General features: G+C 37.5%; 1 protein-coding gene across 5 annotated transcripts in view; it reads right to left on the bottom strand.

The window, feature by feature from the left end:
* The window catches only part of nphs1 (NPHS1 adhesion molecule, nephrin), a 116,986-nt gene extending 99,160 nt beyond the window's left edge, over positions 1–17,826 (bottom strand). For 3 of the 5 annotated variants that reach the window (XM_047820995.1, XM_047820998.1, XM_027145749.2), the window contains exons 1-3: positions 17,670–17,826; positions 13,246–13,338; positions 259–453 (exon numbers count right to left, since the gene is read on the bottom strand). In XM_047820995.1, the coding sequence (XP_047676951.1) occupies positions 259–453; positions 13,246–13,312 (262 nt within the window). In that variant the 5' untranslated portion in view covers positions 13,313–13,338; positions 17,670–17,826. Of the gene's footprint in view, positions 1–258; positions 454–13,245; positions 13,339–17,361; positions 17,415–17,464; positions 17,587–17,669 lie in introns of those variants that run through there. The other 2 variants (XM_047820997.1, XM_047820996.1) reach the window with 2 other exon arrangements.
* Positions 17,827–22,670: the final 4,844 nt, after the last annotated feature.

Below are 22,670 nucleotides of genomic sequence, written 5' to 3'. Positions count from 1 at the left end.
ATGAAGCTTTAAGCATGTTGAGCCTGGGACTCATCCACTGCTAGCTTACACTGGCTAGTGGGATGAATTAAACTACAATAAACAATACTCATCATAGTCTTCATCATAGCCAAGTAGTTTAATTTTTAATGGCATATTTTTTTCATATAAGAATGTACTATGCAGGAACAGAATTTTAGCATAAAACAACCGTTTTTCCCTTTGCATATGTTTAGCAATTGCCACAGTTTCTTTTCTCCATCTCTTCCTGCTTCTCACCTCTGTTCTCATCACCAGTCATGGTGTAGCGTGGGTGGCCGGGCAGAGACCTGTGTGGCCCCAAAAGCAGGCCATCCTTCACCCACTGCACGGTCCCCGAGGCCCTCAGCACTTCACACTTCAGCAGAGCCGTGGCTCCAGCCCTCACGGTCACGTTCCTCGGTTCGGTCCTGAATGCCTGCTGCCCACACACGCCTGCACAGGGCAAGAGAGAGAGAGAGAGAGAGAGAGAGAGAGAGAGAGAGAGAGAGAGAGAGAGAGAGAGAGAGAGAGAGAGAGATAAGAGTGTAAAAAGAACCATAAAAATCATTCCTTCCATCCAATGAAAGTTGTCTTATAATGAGTTTTCAGACATCTCTGGCCGTTTTGGTTTGACTTGGCTGCAAGATGCTACATTAGATCCTATAATTACAACAGCTGCAGTGTCATGTACATGTTATCTCAATAATTAAGTTCTAATCTAAAACATGCTGCCACTTGGCTTTATGAGTCGACCAGGAAATGGTGTGCAAATTACCACGGAAAAAACATTCCCAAAATACAAAATACATAAATTCACTGACTCCTTAGACACCCAAATACACTTTAGTACCATTAAACTACTCATATTAATCATGATCATGTGTAGTTACGGGAAAGTCGAGCAGGAGGAAATTCAGATTTGTCTATAGAAAAAAAAAAGAAAAAGCCCATTGCTTTTCTCTAAGGAGGGTGAGGATCCACTTATGGCATTACTATCCCTCATCATAGTGTATGTTTTATTGATAGCAGATTGGAAGCAATTCCGCCTTGCAAATGAGTCAATAAAGTAATTACGGTGAATTAAATGTCTCCTCGGCAGGGAGGAAAGGCCAGGGAAGGAAGGTAGCTTCCTCATCTCGCTGTTTTTCTTTTCACTCAGTGTAACACCAAGCAAAGATCCACAGAGAAGAATGACGGCCGAGTGTTGGCGACACCTAATTCATCTAAGCCTCGGCTGTTCCTCACTGATCTGTCTGATATTTCACAACTGTGCAGACTGTAGCTCATATCTGACATATATGTCAAGAACATGATATAAACCTATAGGCTATAGGCTATAGCTCAGACAAAGGCTGACTGGGTATACAGTAAATACAGCTTCAGACAAGGATTATGACATGTGTCAAAGAAAACTATTAATATTGGCTAATAATGTTAATCCAGCTTTGCTGATGGTTACAGCTAAGGTATTCAATCAAGGTATGTATTTTTCATTCTTTTTGAAAGTATCTCTAGGCCTCTTGTGCTACATATAGTATGTCTTATTGCTATAAATCATGGTTTTTAAAACTGCACAATATCTTGCAGCTTTGCTTAGACATAGTGCTTCATGTATCTTCTTGTGTGTGCTCTAAGCAATGTTTCATTAAATCCTCAAAGAAAGTACAATGAGTATGAAAATAACTCCAAGCAGTTTCTGAAAGCATGAGAACGAGGTCACATCATGTGCAAAAAAGCACAGCTGGGAGCTTCCATGTGATCTTTGCTAGTTAGCATGCTAATAAATAATGAAATGTTTGTCTAGAAAAAAAAATAACCAAAATTCCGATTTTTCACATTGACTGTTAAATCTCAAAATTAACGCTAAAATTGAATTGATTAAAGCAGAAAAATAACAACGTGGAATAACTAGGATTAACTAATTAGCATTGGCCCAAAATTTTAAATGCAGATATAATCATTGATGTTTGGTAAAATTTAGCACAGCAAAAAGTTTTCTTACACTTTCGAATAATTTTTTAATTATTATTGTTTTGGATGATCAAAAAAAAAAAGATAGCATTATTAAGATCAAAGAAATAAGTGGTTTTGAAAATGCTGTATATTAATAATTATTCACACTGATGTAAGGAAGAGGAAAAAGTCTATATTTATCACATCCAGTGGTGTAGTCTAATTTTTTGTAGTGAGTATACTGTGATCCCCCTCCCAGCCTCATACGCATCATCCTAGAGCGACACCCCATAGGCACCACCACACGACTGCTTATGTGTTATCAACATTCCAATTTATTTTAAGCAACAAAAGACAGTCAGCTGATAAAACCTGTGCTCCAGGTCCCATATTCATATAACATTTAAGGCTTAATGTAATCAGACAGTTGGCAGCACCCATTGACTTTCACAGTAGGAAAAAATATAGACTATGAAAGTCAGTGGGTGCTGCCAACTGTCTGATTTACCAACATTTTTCAAAATATCATCTTTTGTGTTAAACAGAAGAAAGAAACTCATACAGTTTTGGAACAAATTGAGGGTGAGGAAATAACACAATTTTCATTTTTGGGTGAACTTTACCTTTAAGAGCTACATTTAGCCTTAAATGTTATATGAATATGGGACCTGGAGCACAGGTTTTATCAGCTGTCAATTTTCAATGTACATTTAAGAGTGAACAATAAACATTTGTTTTCAATTCTATCACCAACACTATTTCATTGCAGAATATTATGAACTGAATGGTAGTTTACAAAGCTTTCCAAATACATTTGTACTCGGGCTGTGGGTGAAATGTCACCCGAAGCTGCTGTAGCTTTAGGCGCAGGCTTCCGAAAACACTCAGAGTGTAGTTTGAGTCTGCTTTCGTTTCATATCGTCTTTTACATTAGTTAGTTCATTTCAAATTTGCGCCAAAAAACACCGGCAAGCAACTGATTTTCCTCCTCGGTAGGTGACGTCAGATCAGGTCACAAGCAACGGAAGCCCCAATAATAGAAAAACGTTAGTGATTCGCAATCGCAACCACAGTCTGTGTTCGCAACACAGAGCGGGGTGAATTTATGAATGAAAGTTCTGTCACAAAACGATATTGTTACATATCCTCACGCTTTTTAAGTGGGTATACAGAAATCCTTGGCCTTTCCTAGTGGGTATACGGCGTATACCTGCATATCACGTAAACAACACCAGTGATCACATCTACATTACAGCACAATGAAATTTAAATTTTGCATATCCTAGCTTTTTAGGACATTTTGTCAGACAACAGACTAAAACATGATACCTTAAGCCTTGCTAAAAGGCCCAACAGTCTCAGCTTGGCAGTTCTGAGACTTGATCATCCAACCTTCTGATCAGTAGCCCATAGCCTTAAACATTTTGCTACTAATGTTCACACAAAGCGATACTGATAGGATCAAAGACATTTACGGATCTGACAAAATTCACAAAAAAAAAAAAAAAAAAAAATCACTCGTATATTCTTTATGTAATAGGAGGAAACCAGAGAAACTGGTGGAAACCCATGCAGGAGAACAAGTGAGACACCACTAAATCAGCAATTCGAGCTGAGAATAAAACAGGAAACTGTGGCGCTGTGAGGTTTCAGAATGCCACCCACTGTGCCATCATGACACCTTTATTCGTATTTCATGCCACATTTGGTGCCTACAACACCATTAATAACTCATTAAAATAATATGATTCATATAATCACAGAGGAATTTCCTGGAGCATAAATCTGGTATATCTTTGCAATTCTTTTGCTTCTGGCCATTAAAAAAAAATAGGTTAAATAAAAGCACGTTCTCTGTTTGGGCCCATAGTTATTCATTAGCTGAAGGAGACAGCTCTGTTAGCTGTGAGCTGTATTTGCATATATAGTTCAAAGTGTGACTTTAGCAGCATTCTTAAGACTCATTTCATCCAATTAAACTTTTTTACACTGGATTATTCAACACCATTGTGATGTGATTGTAGTTTACTCATCAGGCCCAATCAATCCATAAAGTTATGTTGAAAGCATCGCCTCAGAGCTTTGTGTATTAAGACTCTTTAGTTCTTAAACCAGTAAACAGCGGTTCAGGCAGCAATCAGCTACTCTCGGTGGCCTGGGCACCGTCACATCAAGGCTGCATCAGTCACCTCACGTCAGACTGGAAGGGCGAGATCGGACTCGGGCGACAAGGCGGAAAACACATTAGCATAATGTTTACATAAATGAATACGTAAACACGGCCGTGAGATAATCAGCGTGGCGAGTTTAAACGTTCGCATCACGATGCTTTCTCCCCTTGGCTGCCTGAGAAGAAGAAATATGAGAGGAAAGATGTGTCAAATCCTTGCCAGGCTCTGATTCCTGATTCCCGATGCGCTGCTTTGACATCTTATTTGAGAAAGATAATGGCATGAGATTAAGTTGTTTGGTGGAATCTGACTTCCAATCTGAGCTGGGCACCGCATGACTATGGGTTCAGAATGGAGAGTGTTATCCCTAATACAATGTACGACATCTCATTACCCTGTAGCTACGAGGTCTAAATATGCGTCGCATGTAATCGTAATAATCACCTTTTTGTGCCTGCTTAAAGACAGCAAAGGTTAGTGATTATCTTCATTTACAATTCTGAAAACAGAATTTTGTCTGATCATGAGCCTTAAATGAGCTCTTGTCTTCCAAAATGAAGATGCTTGTTTTCCTTAAACGCTTCACATTCTGAGCATTTCAAGTCAAACATGGCCAAATGCAGATACTAAAAGTGTTATCTCTCTAATTAATGTCTTTGCTCAGCTATCCATTTTCCCAAGTTGTCAAAAGTGCCAGGATGCACACTCGCTCCCTCATATCATTAATCTGCGTTGTTGACGTTACTGTGCTGTGGTCTGTCTGACGCTTGCAGCATGAAACTGTGTATTAGAACATGGAGTGGTTTAATTAAAATAGACTTTGCTGTTCAAACAGCATTACAGTCTGACACGCTGTCATAAAATGGTTTCATTTTGCACAGCATTAACTCGAGTTGTATCCCCTGTTGCTAACTGCTGATCAACTGACATTAGCAAACCAGACAAAACAGCACAACAACAAACATGTTATAACCCAAACACACAGGTCTATCAAAACATTTTTCCAACAGACAGTCAAGCAGTACTCTGTAATGAGTGTATTTAAGAGCCTTCTCACAAGAGCAGCTCTACAATACCAGATTATCATGCATTAGTTGATGCTAGGTGGGTTTAACATGCTTATTAGTGTCATTAGCATGCTATTTGGAAATGTGCATCACACAGTCAGTTTAAAATATTCATTTCTATGTCATATCAAGCTCTCTCTGTTCTTCTTCAAGCAACTCGAGATTGATCGGCTGCCCAATTTGCATAGCCCAGATACGCTGAACGTCCTGTAAAGCTGGCGTTCGTTTGCATCGCTTGTTCACCGTTTTCTCTGTGTAAAAATAGAGCCGCATGTATTAGCGATGCAGCTGGGCTCTCTCATCAGCGAGATTGTTGGAGAGAATTGACAATCAATCTGCAGGAAATTAAAATGATAATCTATTTCTACAGTCTATCTTTCAATCTCTGCTCTAGTAAAGAACAGTGTTGGCTCTGGACCATCCAGCTGAGCCAACATGCAAAGCTACAAGAGCGGAATACAAAAAGCTATTTTTGTTCTTTGTCAGTTCTAAAGGTTACTCGTGCCATTCAAATAAATGAGACAAAAATGGTATTTATGTGCATAAGAGCTATCATAGTACTTTCTGTGCAGGTACCAAAGTTCACACCCGACAAATGTAATTATGTTGTTTGGTGGAGCGTAACGGTACAAAGGCAACACGCTATGTGTTCTCTCATGGCCTTCAAAACACCGTGTGCGACTGTGCTCAAGTAGGTGGCAGGTGCATTATGGAGACTCGCCAGCAGTACAATTGTGAGGTAAAACCACGCAGGGGAAGGTGAATAGCAGCAACCTAGAGCCTGGACACAAAGATCTCACACCTCAGGAGAAACAGCCACGGCAGGAGTTATGGGTTCGCTCTGCAGCATTCCTGGCCCAAGCTAAACATGCCGTCAGGATGTGAAGTCAGGAAGACTTTTTTTTTTTTTATTCATTCCCTGTGTATCATTAGCCTGTGTATTTTTCCAGTTAACCTACGTTTAACATAATTTTGATGTTTAAATTTGACAGAAAAATCAGCTACCTATAAAGTATATATTTTAACCTATGAGCCCATACTGCATTTTATCTTGAATATCTTGAATATTTTTGCTCAGTACAACAAATTATACTGTACATGACTGAGTAAAATTAAACTTATCTAACATGAACAATTCCTTAACCACAATGTTTCCGTTGTCATATATAAGTAACCTAAATATACTACCATGTTCCATGGCTCAAAAATGATCACCGTCACACCATCACATTACACAATCACTGATGAGTTTTCTGTAACATCACATCCTGTCATGTTATTGTGATGAAGGTCTATCTATCTATCTATCTATCTATCTATCTATCTATCTATCTATCTATCTATCTATCTATCTATCTATCTATCTATCTATCTATCTATCTATCTATCTATCTTTTATTTACCCTCAATTAATACAGCCACCAAACTATTTTCCGTGTCTACGCAGGGTCACAGGCCTGGAGTCTACCATGGGGATGAGGGGCACATGCTGAGACACACCATGGATGAGGTACTAACTCACCACAGAGCACAGTCTCACACTACAGACAATTTACTGTAGAAACACCAATCAGCCTACAACACATGTGTTTGGACTGGAGAAGGAAACCAGAGAGCATGTAAACTTCACACACAGGGCAGAGAGAACGAACCCTCAACCCTGGAGACGCAAACATGCCACATATACTAACATTTTTGTTTTTTTTTACTTACTTATCACGAATAATTTATTTATAGTGAAGTTCATGCATATTAATAGTAATTAATTCATTAGAAATTCTGTAAAAACATTGTTTTTTTTTTTCAAACAAATGTCTGTTACTGATTAATTAAACTAGATTGTGATTCTCACACAGACTCAAATGTGACCAAGAATAATACCAATTGTAATAATATATATGATTATTGGTGTATTACAATTATATGAATATTATACATTTTTAATATTTTACCTAATCTTTAAAAGACATACTGGTTTTGTCATAGCTTCACTCCCAGTGAATGAAATTCATGTAATTACAGTACGTCCCTAAATGGGGAAAAAATCAGATTAGACGTCTTATCTCGTTAAGAATGCATTTGTAACTGAAACCACAAACTGGAGGTGCACCCGAATATCCTGTTCACACATCATGTGTATCTCCTCATCACCACATATTTCCTTCAAACAGTAACACATCCATACCTGTGGCACAGAGGTCATTGTCATCATCTGTTCATGACTAACACTTGATATTGATTCAGTTACTAGTGTGATTTATCGTCCTTTCGGCTTTCACAGATCTCCAGAAAAGCTGACATGGTGCAGAAGGTAAGCTGAGATAAATGAGCATGAAATATGGAGATTTAATAAGGTCACCAGAAAGAAGCAAATAGATTGTGTATAGAGAAAGTCGTTGTTGGAACGTCTTTCCAATTAACAGACGAGTTACGCTGTTGAGATGCAAATTCTGTCAATGGTGTCAACTGTGAACTCTCTGGAATATTAATGTCTTGAAATCAACCAGGTCTTTGTTCTTAAATCAGACTTTTGGACCCTTTTTGTTGTAGAGTGTTATACTGGAACTTCATCTGAGAAAAAGGGCATGTATGTAAAAGTAGTCTGATCTGAGTGGGTTTGCAGTTAATGTTTTCAGAAGCATTAAACTGCAGAAGTCTTATATGCATAATGCTGTTTGCAGAACACAAGTACTCTGTGCATTAACCAAAGCCCTCAGGCAGTACTTATAGAAACTAATTTTCAAGAAGCCTGCTATATTGGAGCATGTTGCTACCTGCTGAATGCTCTCTGACTCATCTGAGTGAGCAATGACCCATTTTTACATTTTTATTCATCCGGCAGCCTCTTTTATCTGAAGTGACTTACAATTAAGACAAAACTGATCTCGAGCGAAATCAGTGCAAGTTTGAAGAAGCGGGGGTGACACGTTTGGGTTTCATTCACCTTTACGAAGTCATAAAGAAAGGTACAAGCATACAGCCTGCTCCTGACTCCAACCTTTAGGCCTTATTATGGAAAGCTTGGAATGTAAGCTGGTAAAACTACTGTATGCAAACAGTCAAGAAATAGCAAGGAAATAAAAGACAGAGGAATGTGGTAATTTCGGAAACTGTTACCATATTCAGTAAGAGAATGTTCAATAGTTTTCTAGATTTCTCTGACTCCTCAAAAATTTCTGCTCAGTAACAACATGACTAAGTAATGCTAATCCTGTAACTGTGGAGGCCTGTAATTCTTTTAAGATCTTGGAAATGTTAAAGTATCTGCATGAGGATTTTTTAGATTAGTTGTATTTATTCATTTATTTATTTATTTATTTATTTATTTATTTATTTATTTATTTATTTATTTATTTTTATTTATTTATTTATAATTATTATAATAATAATAATAATAATTATTATTATTATTGTTGTTGTTGTTGTTGTTGTTGTTGTTGTTTTTTTTGTTGTAATTATTTATTTATTTATTTATTTATTTATTTATTTATTTATTTATTATCTTTTAACTTTTTAACTATTTTTACAAAGAGGCAGTCACACTAAACTTTCAATGTTTTTGTAAATGTATGGCAACTGAATATCACATTTATTTATTTATTTATTTATTTATTTATTTATTTATTTATTTATTCATTCATTCATTCATTCATTCGCATTTACAATCTAAATACATTTAATATTCTACACAGAGCACTACAGTATACATTAACATTAACACAGTAATTATTTCAGAGGAACCGTGAAGCAATTATGAAATAATTTTACAAATATTTATGTTAATGTTAAAATAGACCCTCTCATGACACCCCAAACCAGGCATCTTCTTTTTAATGTTCATGTAATATTCTTTTACACTTGTAAACAGAACAGTGCAGCACTGTTATTATCAGAGCTTGCTCTAACTTTCCTTTTCTGAAGGAGTCACGCTGTGATGTATTGACTTTGTTTTGGTCAAACCTCAGAGTTCACCAGACATTAACATTAGTGTAATGACTTTGGAACTTTCCAGTCTCCAGTGTTCGGATGCGTATGTTTTGAAGTCCATGTAATGGAAAAATATAAAGCCTCTAGTTATGGATTTTCATGTGTTTTTATTATTTTATGTTCAAAATAGTAATACATTTTGATTTAAAAAAAATGTTGTTTTGTATATGTTTTATGATGAACAGAACATTCTGGAAGATCCGAGAAACAAGTTGATTCCCATAATCCTTTATGTTATAAGAGCTTTATACAATTCCATCATCAGCCTTGCTTTTAATCTCTTTCTGGAACATAAGACGACAAAATACAGCTTATGTTATCTCTCCAAAAGCCTTGCACTGGCCTTCAGAGTTTACCTTTGATGGCACTCACACAATGAAACATTAACCATGTTTTTGGATAAATGAATGTATGAATGAATGAATACATGAATGAATGAATTTTTTAGCTTATCCTTTTGAAGGTATCCTTTATAAGCGCCATGTAAACACACCCTTTCAGAGACGGTAAGGAGCGAAGAACCCTACAACCTAAGAACATGAGGTATACTTGCACTAGTTAGGGGTCAAGCGTAGACACCTATTGTTATTGTCGGTTTTATTATTATTATTATTATTATTATTATTATTATTATTATTATTATTATTATTCCTCTTCTGCCATTGAAGTCAATGGCAGCCCATAGAACCGCACGTAGGAAAGTTATGTAATTTGGCACACATGTAGAGGCCAGTCGTAGAAGTTACTATAGCAACTTTTGTGTGTCTAGCTCAAACCTTCTAGCGCCACCAACAGTCCAAATTCCAATTATGTTCATGTTCATAACTGCTGACTCGTTGAATTGTCCATAAAACGTATTTTTTCGAACTCCTCCTAGACCGTTTGTCGCATTTGTGTGTCCTGTGGTATGTAGCATCTAGAGACACCCTAGACAAAAAGTTATCAAAAGCTTTTTGATAGACCAATGCCTTCTCGTATACCGTGGCAACATACATGGTGGGGAGCACGCTTGAACAGACGTGAGGCTGTATCTTCGCAAAACTTATGCGTGTCGACACAAAACTTGGCAAAAAATGTCATTATAGTCATGACCTGAGGGTGCACGCCACGTTTCGTGACAGCGCCACCTAGTGGCCACGAGATTTTAAAAACAGCTTTTTTCACTTATAACTACTGCAAACTTGAGTCTAAAATCATGAAGGGAGTGCTGTTAGACTCCTTGAGGCATGCTGAGTCAAATGATACCAAACGGTTTTTGGACGGCCATTTTGTGTGGTGGCGAGCACGTCAAAACAGACGTGAGGCTGTATGTTCGCAAAACTTATGCGTGTCGACACGAAACTTGGTATATGTCATTATAGTCATGACCTGAGGGTGCATGAAACTTTTTGTGACAGCGCCACCTAGTGGCAATGAGATTTTAAAAACAATGCCATATCGCTACGAAATTGGTATGGTTCATCAGCGACATGTTCTGAGTGCATCTGATTGGCTTGACCCCGGAATTGCTGCTTTCTGATCGGCTTGACCCCGGAATTGCTGTTTGCAGCTATATTTCTTTTTGGAACTGTTTATCTCTCATAAATATGACATAGATTATTAGAAGTTTTACTTACAGTTAATTTTCCTTTTCCAAAATTGGACCTTTTAATTGTGCAATATCCATTTTAAAATTTCATAAATATCTAAAAAAAAAATAATAATTTAACCCTCCATATTAGAGTAGATCTCTGAGTGTATTCACAATTGAGAGAAATTTGTTGATTTTTAGGGTTGTGAATGCATCATTAGTATCACAGTCTTCCCAAATATTAGGGAAAAATAGGTCGGTTCATTTAACTCTAAGTAACATATCACTGTGTGTTCAATATGCTCATTCATTTCCATAATTTCTAATATACTCTATTTGGTTATTTTTTTGTGATTTCGAAAAGTGTGAATTTGTCATGTGACTCAAAACACACTCAGATGATCAGAGCTACAATACTGTCGCTCTGCTGGTTTTTTAGCGTTTACAAATGCAGGAAATTTCAGTCTGTTGCCTGTATGAAATAATTTATTTTATTTTTTTAGTTATCAAATATTCTAAAGAAATGAACAGATTCTCATGTCATCTAGAGTTATAAATAAAAATGAGAAATGAAATAAAAAAATAAGGTGAATTTAAATGTAAAAAAAGGAAAAAAGAAAGAAAAAACAGTTAAAAAAGAGCAGAAGGATTTTTTTTTTTTCTCAAGTCAAGTTGTTTGAATGAAGTCAGGAAAATATTAATAATACTGTATATATTCGGTACTAATCCATAGAATATCCCATTATCAAAGATAATATATTATCAGATCTCTGTACATGATCTCACATTTTTATTTATAAATCTTATTTGACTAAAATCTAAGTATCTAAATTAAAAAATATGTCAAATTTGTAGCATAAGATCTGTATTTTAAAAAAAAAAATGACGAGGTTCAAACTTTTTAGAAACTGATCAGTAAGTTTGAGGTTCAAGTCCCAACACCTGAAATCTGTCACTGTTGTGTGCTGTATCATGACAGACCCGGTTCTCTGGCCCCAGCTTCCTAACAAGCAGGGATATAAATAAAAATATATTAAGTAAAGTGAAAGTGGGGTGAAAATCCTTCTTTCACTTTACTTAATATATTTTTATTTATACAGCTTTTTTTTTTTCTAATCAAGTAAAGAACACTTACTGTACGGAACAATTTCCTGTTATTAGTTCATCATTCTGATTTATGTGTTAAGTGTTCTTCTCTGTATAGACTCCTACTCATGTGTTATTTGTTTATGCATAGAGTGACTCGAACCTACAATGTGATCAGAGATCATTTGTTTCTAGTGAGAGCTGGTGACTTCCAGTGACCCAAGAGACACTAGAAGTGGGAATGTTGTAGCTCTACCGATCACAAGGTTCTGAGCTCAAACCCCAGGTCCACCAAGCTGCCACTGCTGGGCCCCTGAGTAAGGCTCTCATTGCTCAGATGTGTAGACTGAGATTAATATTGTATGTCCCTCTGGATAAGGGTGTCTGCCATATGCGGTAAATGTAGAAGTTTGTGTGTCCAAATCATCAACTCGACAATGTTCAGAGAAGTTTGAGCACTGAAGCAACTTGGTGCAGCAATAACTAGTAATAGAAACATCACAGTAGAATTGCAGTTATAAAAAAAAAGTAGCTGAAAAAGTGTAGAAGTAGCTTAATGTAGACAGTACTTTGGGGGGAAAAGCTTCATTCGGGACCCCTAAAGATTGTTTCTCGTTATAAGGACACCCTTTGATTATAGGTTCTACGTCCTTACCTAGATTTCTAAAAGGAGTCCTAATGAAACATTTACAAATCTCTCTAAGGGAGTGAGGTATACAGTGCAGCCTTTGTTACTGCAAGCTAGAACATCTAAAACATCATTATTAAGCACTTACTACACAAAGATGTCAAATAGGATTGCTTGTGCAGTAATTGTGTATATCGATGTTTGGAAAAGGTTATCAACATCATTAGGATTTCTCTATTTTTAATCACCTCACATGTCACATGAACTCAGCTGTCATCACATGTTTAATAAGCAGGCAGCTGCCGTGTTGATGAAGACGAACCAATGGAAGTCATACTGTACAGTGTTTGTGCTTTGCTGAACTATCTGAACTATCATGATGACACTAAGGGAAGTTCTGGATGTTTGTTGAGGAGAAGGAGAAAATGCTGGGTTTATAAGAGACAATGTAATTTCCTTCTATTACTTACATCTTGTTAGAGTTATTTCATGACAGTGGAAGTGTCATAAAGATGTTTAATAACAGGGTAAGTTTGGTTGACAGTAAATCGTGCTTTAAATGATGAAAATCAGCCTGTTTCTTTGTTCACGGCATTTTCTGCTGTCTGGAATCGAGACAAATTTCGTGAGTTTTTTGCATTTCTCAGTCTACTTGTCCTGTGTGTTGTGTTGTTATATTTTTCGGTACACACTCAAGCTCATCCAAGACTGAAAAGAATTCTTAGCAAAGTCTGAAACATTAATAGAAATAATCTGTGTGTGTGTGTGTGTGTGTGTCTTTACCTTGTAACTCAAAAAGCAGCAGAAGGATAATGCTGGTGAGCTGATGAGCTGATGACATCACAGCCATCTCATCCAATCACAAGTCTTGCTATTCTGTAAAACACACACATGCAAACGTATAAAGGCTTCTGAAGGTTCCCGACATATATGTGTCCTAACCCTTAGCTTTCACCTTTAAAGATGTTAAAGAGCTTTTCGGAATAAGTTCGGGTAATTAAATCGAGTGTTTTTCCATGAAGCGTGTCTACCAGTGTGTGTCAGTCACTCTCTCGGGCCTCGTGACCATTACGAGCTTCTTTGTACTCCTCCAGTCTCGTCTCCTACAGCTTCATTTCAACCCGAGCTAATAACGCATGGATTTCAGGTCAATGGCTTCACATTACCAAGCACCATGGAACAAATAATAGTGATTTACTTAATTAAAACCCAAACATTTTGCCGTCTAAGTAAACAAAAGGAGTAGAACGCTTTGGCTCTTTGAGGCATTTCCCACTGTCTATTAGTCGCACTTCATCAGGCTTTGATGAGAATTAGCTCACTGTCAGATATTCCCAATGCCAATAAACAGTGCCAGGCACTTTCTTTTTTTTTTTTTTTTTTTTTTTTTTTTTGCAATTATTATAATTTCATCCTTCACAGCTGCAGAGCGATGAAGAGCTTCAAATTTATCTCCCATTCGTGCAACTCATTCCATGAAGCCTCTGTTTTCAAAAATCTCTCTCCACTTCTATCTCTCCCTCATGTTTTCTGGCTAATCACCTACTGTGTGATTTGTGAAACAAACCTAAACACCAGCTTTCAGTGCTGTGACACAGAGTCAAACCTCGAATGCCGTCAACCACAAAGTGCTACTCCAGAAAATTAATTTGAGCTTGTTTGTAATCTGCTGGAATTTTTAAGGAGAACGTGCTCATCTGCTCATGCTCAATCTTCATTTTCAAAAAAGGTGTGTGTGTGTGTGTGTGTGTGTGTGTGTGTGTGTGTGTGTGTGTGTGTGTGTGTGTGTGTGTGTGTGTGTGTGTGTGTGTGTGTGTGTTGGTTTGTGAGAGATCCAACAGTGAGTGTGAAAGACTCAGAGACATCACACTGCACGTAATGAGACACAGCTTGTGCGATGTCTGACCTCCTTGAGCAGCAGGACACACACACCCATACACACACATGCACACACAAATAAAGAAAGAAACAAACAACAAACCACAGACAGTTTAATTGCAGCAAAGTGGTGAGATAAATTAGCTTTTTTTTTGTTTGTTTTTTGCTCTTTTGTGTCCTATTGCATCCAAGGGTCTTGTCAGACTCGTCTGCTTAACTGTGCTGGAAGATTCTTGTGGACAGGCACGAAAGGGCAGAAACACTGAGCTGAGATTTAACCTGAAAGAAGCAGCAGGCACCAGGATTATGGTGGGCCAGTGCAAGTAACATTAACAAACCAATAAGGTGATTAAAAAAAAGCCAGCAGTTCAGGGAAAAACACAAACACAACAGCAAATCAGACAACACAACCACTCAAAAACCAACAACAAAGCAGCAAAAATTGAAAAGCAAATAAAATATATAACAAAACAAACCCAAAATAACAGTAATACCAAAAAACAAATCGTAAAAAAACAAAATTCTAAATCATGACAGTACGACCAAAACCCCAACAGCAAAACCAAAAAGAAACAACAATACCAAAAATACCATCTAAAACAAAAAAAAAATTTAAATAAAAAACACGAGAAAATCTAAAAACATAACAACAAACCAAAATCACAATCTCATACACAACAGCAAAAAGAGAAACAGAAGGGTTTAGATTTCTTGTGGGTTTTTTAGTAATATTTTTGTTCTAATGTTTTTAATTTATTCTTTTGTTTTGCTGTTGTTTTTAAATTAATGTGATATTGAATTTGTTTATAGTTTTGTTTGTTTGTGGTTGTGATTTTCTTTACTTTTTATTTGTTTCTTTGTTTGTTTGTGTTTTTTAATATTGTTTGTTTCTTTGTTTTTACTTACGCTGTTGTGTTTTCAAATTCACTGTTATGTTTTAAGCTTTGATTTTGTGTTTTTAGTTTAGTTGTGTTTGTGGTTTTACCTTCTAGCTATTATGTTCATTTGTTGTTACATTTTTTTCATTTGCTGTTACGTTTTCGTTTGCTATTTTATTTCATTGACCTATTGGTCAAAATAACATGCAGATTCAAACCAACGTCCATGAACCACTAAACACAGACCCCGAAACAACACCCAGCCATATTAGTGCTGAAATTATACATCTCCTGATGGATGACTTTGAATCTGGTCTGAGACACCGGCAGTCGGCTTTTATATGCAAGTTTTCTCTTCATAGCCTCAGAATTGAAATACGTCTGTGGCTATGAGAATATCCATCAGTCCTGGCAGATAAAGCTCTGCAGCACTCTAATCTGTTTAGATCCAGGCCTGCTGTGTCAATATGCTTTCCGCACGCTATCGAAGATGGCAGCACATGCTGCGACAACCGCACTGCCTACGCTCCACACATTTTCCTTCCATAATCGTTTCTGACCTTGCGTCTCCCTCTCTCTCTTTCTCTCTCTCTTGCTCTCTCTGAACATTTCAGAAACGGGAAAGTTTGATTTGAAATTTGATTCGCCGATGCAACTTTTAGGTCGGTCGAGGGGAGAGGACGCTGACCGTGACCCTGTTAGGTGAATTTTAATGGCTTCTTTCATAACTCCCTTCAACGGCTCAGCGCTCTCTGGCCTTGGCCTATTTGATGTGAAAGGCCCATGAAATCAAGCGATGTCCAGGAAATGAAGGCTTCACTCAGAGCCACTCCTGAGCTATGCAGATTGGAACACACATCCCAATACAAGCTCCAAATCCCTGTTTGGCTTTGATTATATATGGTACATGGTATTTCAGTTTTTCTGAGTGAGCTGGATGAAATGAAGGGTTGTGGAATATAAGAATTCGTGTTTGGGATCCAAAAATTGTCTTAACATTATTGCGAGTATACTGATAATATTTACTGATATTTTTATTCATTTATTTATTTATTTTACAGAACTAGATCTGCAATAAATATGTGAAAAGCTTTTGGCATTTTAGGACACAGTGAGAACAAAGGCATTATACCAAATAAGCTTCAAAACACAATGTAACCTTGATGGCAAACACAAAAACAATGTACAAGCTGCTTCACTCACTCTTGGACAGATCATATCTTTTGTACAGAATATGCAAAATAGTGTGTCGATGTGTTTGCAATTTAAGGATTTCTGCTTGATGTTGTTGTGGTTTTTAGATTCGCTGCTTTTTGTTTTGAATGTGCTTTTATTATATTGATTGTTTTTATGTCATTTTATTTGTTTTGATGTTATGTTATTAATTATGTTATTATTTTGTTCTTATGTTTTTGAAGTTTAATGTTTTTTTAGATTTATTGTTGCATTTTTTTTAAATGTTTGCTGTTTTTGATATTAATTAATTCTTATAAATATTTTTTTTTTTTGCTTTTGATGTTGTGCTTTTGAATTTGTTATGTTTAGAGATTTGCTGCTTTTTTCCATTTGCTGTTTTTTTTTTTGTTTGTTTTGCTCTTGTTAGTTTTTCTAATTTTAGATTTTCCTGTTTGGCAGTTGAATGCAGAATAAATTCTTTCGAAGTAGTATTTATGAGGAAGTATATTAAAACGAGGAAAAGGAATTCTTCCTTCCGAACCATTCGCATTTTCACCATGATATCATTCCCGCAATTACTCTACAAATATTCTATTAATTATCTATTTTGGATGAGATACTGTAAACGCACTGTAAAGATAAGTACGCTTCCGCACGTTCAATGTGAATATGCATAACTTCTAGAAAAAAATGTCAAACACGTCTCCTTTATATAATACAATATTATTTCTTTATAAAGATTCAAAAAATGCTTGCGAAAGGCTCAATGAATGAAGCCTTGCGTTTCATAAAGTGTTTCCAAACACGTTTTTTATACCAGTACAATACAGTACAATAATAATTTTCATAAATGATGAAATAACAGTTATTCTTAGCCTTTTGAATTCTACTGTGAAAGACATAAAATTTACAGTATCTATAGTACAACACAGAAGAACTGTCCCTGCCTTAAATCAAGCAAACTTACTGTGCTTTCTGTTGCACTTTTCCATATTGGCAAATAAAAAAAATCCACGTTTAAGTCGTCAACTTTCCCAAACCAGCCCCCCTCCCTCCTCCGAAACACACACCTGTCGCATGAGTCAACTCAGAGCTGACAGAAAGAAAAGGGAACAACAAAGCGGTCGATGATAGAGGCCTTCTTTCAGCTTCACGTCACCACGGTCTGACTGAGCCTTCTGAGAGACGACAGAGAGAAACGCTTCTCGCAGAGAAGAAAGAAAGGAAGTGAAGCAAAGTGAGTAGATTTGCAAAGGAGTGAGGAGTGAAGCTTACCTTTATTCGATGTGCTGCGACTCGTTACTCATTGCACGGTGCAAAGTGTGTACTCAGAGAACTCCCTGGATCCGATGGTGAAGACACTTTTCGAATCGACGATGTTCACACCCTTTCTCCCAGACAGCTCCAAAATGACATGGAGGAGGCAGGAATTGAGGGAGGGATGTGAATGTGGGGAGGAAAAGAAATTACAAAAAGAGTGCTGACGTTAAGGAAAAGATCAAGAAACGACTGGAATACGATGCTGCATCTCTTCACAGGTCATTGCCCTCCCTTGCTTTTAATGAAATGTCTTTTTAAAGCCTCTGTTGGCAGTATTGTGTGATTTCCTTCTTTTTGTATATTGCTGTGATCCGTTAACATTTATCTTGACTTTTTTGGGGGGTTTACAGATTATATTTTATTCATTTGGCATATGCTTTTGTTCTTAGATGTAGGCAGAATCCAAAGAGGAAAGCAAATATCTGAACAGTTGCAAGTTAATGCCTTTGCTGAAAGCCCCAACAAGGCAAGCCTAGACCTCAGAATTTTAGCTGAATATTAAATACCTCAGTTTCAATATAAAGCAGACTGTAAAAGCTATATAAACCATTTGGTGGGGCACTTAGATACACTATATTGATAAAAGTATTTGAGTATTTATACGGCTAAGTATAGTGACCCATACTCAGACTTCTTTCTCTGCATTTAACCCATTCAATATGCACACACAACGCAGTGAACACACACACACAGCAGTGAACACACACCCGGACCAGTGAGCAGCCATTTATGCTGCAGTGCCCGGGGAGCAGTTGGGGGGTTGGTGCCCTTGCTCAAGGGCACCTCAGTCGTGGCCAGCCCGAGACTCGAACCCACAACCTTAGGGTTAGGAGTCAGACTCTCTAACCATTAGGCCATGACTTACAGTAGCATTATGATTTCTCTTTGGTGAAACTATGATATTGATATGATATTGTCTGCTGGCAGAAAGCATGGTCTATAAGCAACTTGAATATCCTACGCAGATCCCTGACCTCAACGGTACTGAGCACCATAGGGACGAACAGGAGCACCGACTGCACTCTAGGCCTTCTTGTCCAACGTCACTGCAAAATGTCACTAATGCTCTTATAGTTGAATGAGCACAAATCCCAACAGTCACACCAAAGAATCTAGTGGAAATATTTCCCAGAAGAGGAGGCTGCAATAGCAGCAAAAAAGAGGGTGGAAATAAAGGTTTGTCAACTTCATATTAATGCACATAGTTTTGGAAAAGGAGGTTCAACAAGCGAACAAGTGGCTTTGATGGTCAGCTATTCACATACTTCTGGTCATATAGGATATGAAATAGTTAAACAGGTTGAAGACAGGTCCAGATAAACTATTTTTTCTGGTCAGGTGGCTACAATATTACTTGTTCATGGTGGTTCACCTAGGGCAATTCATCATAGCTAATCCACCTCCTGGCTGCACCTCACAACTCCAGAGGCAACTATCTGAGTAGTTTTACATGTTATCTACATGTCCACATGGGTTTCCTTCATGTTCTTCAGTTTCCTCTCATTCCAGTAGGTGCATAATGTGAAAGAGTGCATATTAATGTGCCTTGTAAAAAAAAAAACAGGCATACCATCCAGGATGTATTCCTTCCTCACACCCAATGTTTCCAGGATAGGCTTTTTTTTTTTTTAGCTCAAGAAGAATTAATAATATTTGTTAGTTTTGCATTTGATAGTTTTCTTGTCTGGTAGAAATTGTAACAGATAACAATTCAGGCAATTCATGTTCATGGTTAAGTGTGCTATTTAAGGACACAATAGTGCCATTCAGTCGATCCTGGCATTCAAATAATCTTCTCAAGCATTCTGTCTACCGGCATTCAGGTCATGAAATGAACTTCCTCCTTCCTTTTTTTCTCTCACTGACAATTTACCTCTTCATCAAGCATTTAATGTGCACTTTAAAAAAAAAGTCTCTATTTGTATTTTCATTGCTGATCTAACTGAACTAACTCTACTTGAACAAACTATTAGCTTGATAGAATACCTTAGCAATGGCATGAGTAAAATGAACAATAAAAGAACAATAACCACCAACAATCTCTGCCATTTTAGCCATACACATCTTGCTAGAGTTGCACAAGCAGTGTCTCGCTCGGTACTCTTTGTATTTTTATGTATTTTACCTACAAAGCCTTACAAGGCAAAGCACACAGAATAATACGAGGTGAAGTCTGTAACAAAGATCTTGAGACAAACAAGAGACGCTTTAGTGGTTTTTAATAAAAAAAAAAAACTCACACAGGATAATTCTGTTTACAAGAAGCAGGTGAGAATGAACACGAACAAAACAAGAACATAATACTAGACATTGTAGCCTAGATTGTGGCAGACAAAGAAAAGCTTACTGATTTGTACGATGATTGAATTTGAATTAGAAGAATGAATAACAATATTCAGACACAGACAAATAATTCAATGTACATGACTTACTGAGAATGTATGCAGAGTGAATCTGTAATTAATAGGGAATGGGATACAAGTGTTAAATTCAGGAAAGTCAGAAGTTCTCATGGTTAGGAGAGTGGGACAGTTGTAGAGGTATGCTGGGACATGGAGACACAAGACCGTCTCCTAGGAGCTACAGATGAGGTGATGAAATTAAAAATGGACGGTTGACATTGCTTGGTCATAAGTACAGCAACAATGGAAGTTTGGGACTGGACTAATTCTGAGCCCAGTGACCTACCCTTTGACTGAGCCTAATGATTTACTTCCCAGTGGTCTTTCGATGCAGACTAAAGTAGAACATTTCTACAATAAGCATAGCTCCCAGCTCGCTTCCTGTCTCAAAGTACATACGTCTGTTTTGGCATATTACTCATCAATCAACTCAGGAGATTTAGGGGGTTTTTACACCTGGTGACTTCATGCGTTTTCTGTGATCAGATAGCTATCCGATCCAAACCACTTCAGGAGGTGGTCTGGGACGCATTACAGATGAAACTGGACAGGTGTCAATGAATGTGGCAGTTCAAGCCACATAAGTCAGCGCTATACTCCTCCCAAACGGAAGTACATCACTCGCAAGTGACTCACGAGTCGTGCATCACGCCAGAAACAAATAAATGTAAATGCTGTCTTTTGTAGCATAACCATCGTAACACGTTTTTACATCTTCTTTTTGATTGCATTCTGAAAACCGCGTACACCAAAGCATGTTCCATTTCAATTACCCACGAAATGAGGTAAAATATATTTGCATTTTGGGCGGGAGTAGAAAGATCGGATTGATATCCGATTCGCCAAGACGCATTTACATGTATGTGCCTAATGTAAATGGAACAGTTTTAACAAATCAGATAGCTATCGGATCAGAAACACATGAAGTGACCAGGTTTAAAAAGGCCCTTAGTCTACACATTGGAGTTTGGAGCCCTAACAGTAAAGACACAAGCCCTCAGAAATCATCCACGGGTCCTGTCTATATCCATGGGTTCCTAAGGTTTCTTTCGTTTCTCATATCCTGTATTGACTAGATATGCTCTACTTATCCTCAGCAAGCAATCTGATCTGATCAAGAAGGTAATCAGCATTCTGTAAGAGCACGGGACAAACAGGATGCTTTAGTGGGTTTTAATAAAATCCTTCAACAAACAGGATAAGACTGTTTACAAGAAGGAGGTGAGAATGAACATGAGCAAAATAAGAATATGATGTAACCCTAGAAATCTTGATATTCAAACTAGTCTGTGACAGGCAAAGAAAATACCAACTTGAACTTTGAATGAACTTGAACTAGAGGAATAATCAACATTATTTAAACATACAAAGACAATACAAAGTACATGCCCTAAAAACCCTGAGTGTCAGGGATTGGCTGTGGAGGCGGATGCAAGTGCAGGTTTAGTTTATTATGAGTGAAAACACATGAAACAGAAAAAGCAAGCAACAAAACAAGGATAGCGAGGCAAGGCAACATGAATAAGAAATGAAACAGGCACAAAGACACCGAATAACAGAAGGCACAAGCTAGATCCTCCCTGAGTGCTGTATGAGACGTGACTTAAATACTATTGCTAATTAACATAAATGTGAATCACGTGCGACCCGTGACTACCGCGATCATGTGATGTTCAGTGACTGATGGGAGGTGTAGTCCTATATGCAAGATTGCAAATGATCTCAACCAGAATTGTGTTGGGGGTTTGATTTCCACGTCTTCCATGTGTGTTTGTGGGGTATTCGTGTCCTCTCCATGCCTTGGGTGTTTCCTCTGGGTACTCGGGTTTCCTCCACCAGTCCAAAGACATGTGTTGAAGGCTGACTGGCATCTAGTGTGTGAGTGTGTGTAGATTTTGCCATGTGATAGACTGGCATCTTGACCATGAGGTACCCTATTCTGAGATAGTACCCAGGTTCCCCAAGATTTGGTAGGATAAATGGTGAAGAGAATGGATGAATTTCCCAAAGAATACACAAACTAGTTGCCTGAATTAAACCACTGTGTGCTAATGTTAATAGAATAGAATATTTAATTGCGTTTGAAAGCATTCATAGATTTAGTGTTCTCTGCCTACTCAATATTGTCTCAGAAAGATTTTCCTCGCCGCTGTTGCCTCTGACTCCGTCATTAGGTATACGATTCAATTGAAAGTGTATTATTTATATTCTGAATGTGTGCATTGTGGCAATGTCCACCGAACACAGAAGTTTGCAAACACAATTTCTCACTTGCCTTCTGTGTCCCAGGCATGTCTACTTTTCTGTTTTACTCTTTACACCTATTTCTGTTCTTTAATCTCATTTATATTTTGTTTGTCTCACTGTTCTGTATAAATGTTTTCTCCAGCATTTTCTTGTGAGCATACTCTGTGTCATAGCACGTAACGACACGGCTCCTGTCGCTTCACGGCCATCGAACATGTTCGCTACTGACTCCAAACCCAGCGTCGGCCAACAATCTCACGATCTCAGTCACTTGATTTTTGATTACAGTCATCCGTTCTTAATTGTG

Source organism: Tachysurus fulvidraco, chromosome 11 (genome assembly GCF_022655615.1).
Source record: "Tachysurus fulvidraco isolate hzauxx_2018 chromosome 11, HZAU_PFXX_2.0, whole genome shotgun sequence".
Lineage (NCBI taxonomy): Eukaryota > Metazoa > Chordata > Actinopteri > Siluriformes > Bagridae > Tachysurus > Tachysurus fulvidraco.
Note: the sequence above shows the minus strand (reverse complement) of the source record. Positions and strands in the feature narration are given on the sequence as shown.